The 6,000-nt window shown below is 51.2% G+C and overlaps 1 protein-coding gene across 1 annotated transcript in view; it reads right to left on the bottom strand.

Annotated features, from left to right (window-relative positions):
- Positions 1-239: 239 nt before the first annotated feature.
- TCERG1L (transcription elongation regulator 1 like) overlaps positions 240-6,000 on the bottom strand; it is a 150,054-nt gene continuing 144,293 nt past the window's right edge. Inside the window, exons 12-14 of the mRNA XM_041461114.1 lie at positions 4,274-4,363; positions 2,582-2,700; positions 240-1,157 (exon numbers count right to left, since the gene is read on the bottom strand). Of these exons, the coding sequence (XP_041317048.1) occupies positions 1,001-1,157; positions 2,582-2,700; positions 4,274-4,363 (366 nt within the window). The 3' untranslated portion in view covers positions 240-1,000. The remainder of the gene's footprint in view (positions 1,158-2,581; positions 2,701-4,273; positions 4,364-6,000) is intronic.

Here is a 6,000-nt window from a genome sequence, read left to right as displayed (position 1 = left end):
CCCCCTCTGGTTTTCCATCTCTCCAGGAAAAATCACCAGCCCTGTGTCATTTTCCCCTTTATTTCCTGGAATCCCAGAGTGTCCTGAGCTGGAAGGGACCCACAAGGATCCAGTCCAACCCCTGGCCCTGCACAGACACCCCAACAACCCCCACCCCATCCCTGACAGCATTTTCCACTTGAGTTCTGGCAAAAAAACCTCTTCCAAAAGTTTCACCCCTGAAATCAGGCTTGAAATGCTTCTTAATTACAAAAGTTAAATATTTATTTATACAAATATGATGAGAAAAATCTCATGCAGACTCTTCACACACAGGAACAGAACCCAAATCCGACTGGGATGGCTTCACCACAGAACTGGGGTTGGAAGGCTGAGGGGAACCCTGCCCACGGCAAGTTCTGGGTCGGAGAGTTCTCCTACGGAACATGTGCCAGGATTTCCACACTCTTCACCAAGATTAACAATTAATAGCTGATTACTACTACTCAGAGGACTGGACAGAGACGGATGAGCAGCGGGAGCGGGTCCTGCAGACCACCAGACCCCACACACTTGGTGGAAATGCAGAGTTGCCAAAAGATTGCTTGAGATAATTCCCCTAAATGATGGAAATGCCTTGAGATCGCTCTGGATGGCATCTGCTTCTGCTTAATTATAAATCTGCATCGGAGTCATAACTTGTGTATATTACAAGTAATTTGCATAATTAAAACAATTAAGGGATCGACATATCACGGCAATTAGAAATGCATCAAACTCTGGATGTTGTACAAAAGAGAGCTTCAATATGAAACATTAATTCTTTGAGAACGAACCATCCTTCCCATTCCTGCAGGGCAGCCTTCCCCAAAGCAGCGGGCGCTGCCCAAACTCCGTTCAGGGGCAGCTTTCCCTGGGGCCTCCCGCCGCTGCTCTGGGACCCCGAGCGTTTCCTCTTCCTTGGAATCCCTTCCTGCAGCCCAGCCCGGGCACGCGTCTTTATTGCCAGCTTCAGTCGCTCTTATCTCATTTTCCGTAGCCTTATCCTGTTTTCCTTGTCCCTCTTTTTGAGGATGAGGATGAACTGGTTGAAGAAATGCTCCTGGTCCTTCTTCTTCTGGACGAGGCGGAAGCGCTGGTCCCGGCCGTGCTTCTCGGCGAACTCCTTGAAGGTTGTCCTGTGGAAAAGGGGACCTGGGGAAGCCGGGCTGTGCCTGCAGCCACACCAGGGCCAGGGGACGGGAGAGTGCGACAGCAGCGCGATGGAGGAGCTGGGATGCAGGGGTGAGCCACGCCAGGGCTCTGGGCACTGGGGCAGCGGGCAAGGACTGAAATGGGATTTCACATGGGCGGGTGGCTGGCAGGAGGCTGCTGAGCCATTAAAGCCACGCTCCCAGAGCAAGGCTCACAGAGCTGAAATAAAACCACCGGCAAGGAGGTTTTATTTCAGCTCCTGCGTGTTTTGGATTTCCAAGGCGAGCTCTCTCCTAGCAGGGTTTGCTACCTTCATTGCCTTTCAGGCTGCACGCCCAGCTCCTTTCCCCAAGGTGACTCTTTGCTTTTTATTGGAAATATTTGGGATTTATTCTTCTCATTGTGTGCCTAAATCAAGGCAGGGAAAGGAGCTTCCTCAGTGCTTTGCTGTCACAGTCAGCCCCCAAAACCCTTCAGGGGTGAAATGCTCCTGGCCTCTGGGCCAGCACAGCTTTTCCCCTGGGCACTGGGAATATCAGTGCTGGAAGCAGAGTTTGGGTGGGACATCAGCCCAGAATATCCCTAATTTTGTTGTAAAATGTTCCTTGTAATTACAATTACTACAGGCCCCACGTGCTGTTTGGATCCGTGTGCCCACGCAGGTCGTGCTGAATAATTATCTGCATGTTTTATCAGAGAAAACAGTCATTTCTTTGTTCCAGCAATTTAACAATATTTATAACATAAACCCCTTTATTTTCATGTAATTTACAAATGAGAAAGCACTGCCCTAAGCACTGCCACTGTGTGAGTCTGGATCCATCGCCAGAAAAACAAAGCAAAACAGAAATTGTATTTTAATTTAATCACAGAATTGTAGAGTCACAGAAGGGTTTGGGTTGGGAGAGACCTCACAGATCATCTTGTTCCAACCCCCTGCCATGGGCAGGGACACATTCCATGAATTTAATGGCGTGGCATTAACAGGAACTTTGAGAAATTATATTTCTCTTCCACCAAACCCCAAGACTAAATGCAATTTCTGAGTAATTACACCTGCATGCGTAACATGGATGAGACTGAACATTGTGGTACTGATTTTCCATAAGTAATGGGTGTTCTGTAATCACTGCATATACAGGAATATAAAATAAATGTGCTGTGCAAAGTGTTGCACATTCTGAGGGGGAGAGGGAGAGAGGAAGGGACAGACAGAGGGAGAGGGGGAGAGGCAGATGGAATATTTCCTCTCCCAGGAATACAACAAAATACTGAAAAATATCAGGGAAGAAATGCCACCCCAGCATTGGAACAGGCATCTTTCTCTTGCTAGGAAGAATTCTGGGCTGGAAAGCTCAGCCTAAATGACAAAGCCAAGCTTCCCAACCCTTCCTAAGGCAACACCCACCTTGGGGATAGCTTGGATTCTTCCAGAAGCTTCTTGAATTCTTCCTTGGCCAACAGCAGTTTGTTCTTCTTCTCCTTGTACTCCTCCCTGACCCGGGTCTTGACAAACTGCTCGAAAATCTGGCCAGGGAAGAGACCCAGGACAAGGAGTTATGGACAAAGCCCTTGGGGGTTTTGGGCAGTCCTCATCTGCCTCCCCACGTGTCCAGGAGTTTTTATTCCATCACCTCCAAGGACTGGCCCTCTGTCCTGGCTGCAGTTGGGCTACCCTTTAATCAAAGGGTAGAGTGTTGATATGGATCCCAGAAGCCCAGACTGGTTTGGTAGGAAGGACCTTAAAGCCCAGCCAGTGCCACCCCTGCCACGGCCAGGCTGCTCCACAGCTGATAAAATGATTCCATGGCTCCAAGGAATGTCTCTTGATTGACTCATCATGTCCAGGAGTTGTCCTTGCCCATTCCCTGAAATAAATCCCAAACTCCCTGCTCAGGCTCTTTAGCAGCACTTTCCATCCTGGCAGCTCCTCATACATTTTCATTCCTGTTTTTCCTCACTGGTTTTGTTTCACTTTTTTTTTCCTTAGGAAAGGAGATATTGGAAAGGGAGCAAATGAAGATGTATGGCCAGTCCTGTGGTAAATACCTACAGGAAGCTCTCTGGAGAACCACGGGACAATATGGAATAAGTTCATTTTTCATCCTGTTTATTTAAAAAATGGATGATTCCATATTCAAAATTATTCCTTCTGCAGGATGACAAAGACTTTTAGGGGAGAGAAATAACCACAGAACAGCAGTGTTCACCTTCTCTGCAAATCCCTGCATCTCTCCTGAATTCTGTAGCCTCATCTGCAGACTTTGGGATCCCTAGTGATAATTAATGCCCAAATTACCAAGGCAGCAGAACCCCACATCCCTTTGGAGCTCCCCAGAAAAAACAACCCTTGCAGAGAGCCCCTGGCCAGGCCCCAGTGCTCTGTCCAGTGGGGTCAGCACCAAACCCTGCCAGACCCCTGGGAAAGGTCCTGAACAATGGAAATCCAGCAGTGTCTCTGCACTATCCCAATAATCCAGGGTAGAACTGTTCCCTTGGGGCCATCTCCCTCCTACAGCCAGTCCCTGTTCCCAGGTTCCCTGTTCCCAGGTCCCTATTCCCAGGATTCCCAGGCTCAGGAGCTGTTCCTGCACCCCAAGGGTCCCTGTGATCAAACCTTGGAACACTTGCTTGTCCAAGGAGAGAGCCCTGGGAACCACAGAACATCCTGAGTGGGAAGGGACTCACAACTCCCAGACCCCAAAACCCCATGGAGTACAACTCCCAGACCCCCCAAACCCCACGGAGTCCAACTCCCAGACCCCCCAAACCCCCCAGAGTCCAACTCCCAGACCCCCAAACCCCACAGAGTCCAGCTCCCAGACCCCCCAAACCCCACCCTGTGCCTGGTGAGCATCCCCCCGATGGGCAGAGCCAAACCTGTGAGTGTGCAGAGGGAAATTCTGATTTTACAGAATTCTTTCACCCTCCCAGGATAAGTGCTGCAGGAGCTGGTTGGTCTGGGGGTGTTGGCTGCAGGCAGGCCTGGCTGGGCCACAGCTCACAGCTCACAGCTCACAGCTCACTCACCTGCCTCCTCTCCTCGGGGTTGAGCAGGAGGTAGGGCTGGGGCACAGCTCACAGCTCACAGCTCACTCACCTGCCTCCTCTCCTCGGGGTTGAGCAGGAGGTAGCGTGGGTCAAACACGATCTTGTGCAGCTCCTTCTCCCACGTGGAGAACGCCGACACCTGGGGCACAGACAGCAGGACTGGCTGGGCTCGGGGCAGGGCTGGCTGCTCCCGGCCTGAGGAGCCCTGGGCAGCATTCCTGGCGTGGCTGAAGGTGGGTTTTAATCTCGGGCAGAGCTCTGGGGGCCCCTCAGGGCCAGGGTGGACTTGCTGCTCAGCGGGGCTCTGGGAGATGCTCCCTCCCCAGCCGTGCTGGAGGAGCCTGCAGCAGGCAGGAAATGCCATTTTGTGCTGCTGTTGGAGCAGCAGAGGCACCAATGCCCACGGAAGGGACAACTCCAACTCCAGAGCTGGAGCTGTGACCAGCTGAGGCACACAGGGAAGGCTGGCAATGAACACCCTAAAGCACCACACTCCCCGTGATTGGGATGGGAATGTCTCATCCTGCAGGGCTGCTTCCAGCCCCGTGCAGTCATGGAATCACAGAGCACTTTGGGCTGGAAGGGACCTCAGAGACCACCCAGATCCATCCCCTGCCTGGCCAGGGACAATTCCACCAGTTCAAAGCTTCTACAACATCCCTGCTAATGCACTGGCGACAGAAAAATCTGAAGGAAATAAAATATTCCAATCACTCCAACTAATTACAAAAGAGTGAATTCACTAAAAAAAAAAAAAAAAAAAGAATTTGAAGTATAATTAAACAGTAATTAACACTCCAGCAGGAAAGCTCTGATGAAGCAAAGTGGCTTTAAGTGGACTCATTTTCCTCTTAGAGCAGCTTGAGATTGGAAAACCCAAAGCTCAGGCTGCCTTGGGGATGTGAGACCATTGGGATACCCAAAGCTCAGGCTGCTTTTGGGATTTGGGGCCATTGGAAAACCCAAAGCTCAGGCTGCTTTTGGGATTTGGGGCCATTGGAAAACCCAAAGCTCAGGCTGCTTTTGGGATTTGGGGCCATTGGAAAATCCAAAGCTCAGGCTGCTTTTGGGATTTGGGGCCATTGGAAAATCCAAAGCTCAGGCTGCTTTTGGGATTTGGGGCCATTGGAAAATCCAAAGCTCAGGCTGCTTTTGGGATTTGGGGCCATTGGAAAATCCAAAGCTCAGGCTGCCTTTGGGGATTTGAGACCATTGGAAAATCCTAAATTCAGGCTGCCTTTGGGGATTTGAGACCATTGGGATACCCAGAGCCCAGGCTGCCTTTGGGATACCCAGATCTTGAGCTGCCTTTGGAATCCGAGGCCTTTGGGATACCCAGAGCCCAGGCTGCCTTTGGGATTTGGGGCCATTGGAAAATCCTAAATTCAGGCTGCCTTTGGGGATTTGAGACCATTGGGATACCCAGAGCCCAGGCTGCCTTTGGGATACCCAGATCTTGAGCTGCCTTTGGAATCCGAGGCCTTTGGGATACCCAGAGCCCAGGCTGCCTTTGGGATTTGGGGCCATTGGAAAATCCTAAATTCAGGCTGCCTTTGGGGATTTGAGACCATTGGGATACCCAGAGCCCAGGCTGCCTTTGGGATCCGAGGCCTTTGGGATACCCAGAGCTTGAGCTGCCTTTGGGATCCGAGGCCTTTGGGATACCCAGAGCTTGAGCTGCCTTTGGGATCCGAGGCCAGGTCCCCCCAGCATTCCCTTCCCACAGCCCGAGCTGCCCTCCCTGTGCCCCCTTGTCCTGGTGTCTCCTCTTTTCCT

Source organism: Pyrgilauda ruficollis, unplaced genomic scaffold, assembly GCF_017590135.1.
Source record: "Pyrgilauda ruficollis isolate IOZ18807 unplaced genomic scaffold, ASM1759013v1 scaffold15, whole genome shotgun sequence".
In the NCBI taxonomy this organism is placed as follows: Eukaryota; Metazoa; Chordata; class Aves; order Passeriformes; family Passeridae; genus Pyrgilauda; species Pyrgilauda ruficollis.
Note: the sequence above shows the minus strand (reverse complement) of the source record. Positions and strands in the feature narration are given on the sequence as shown.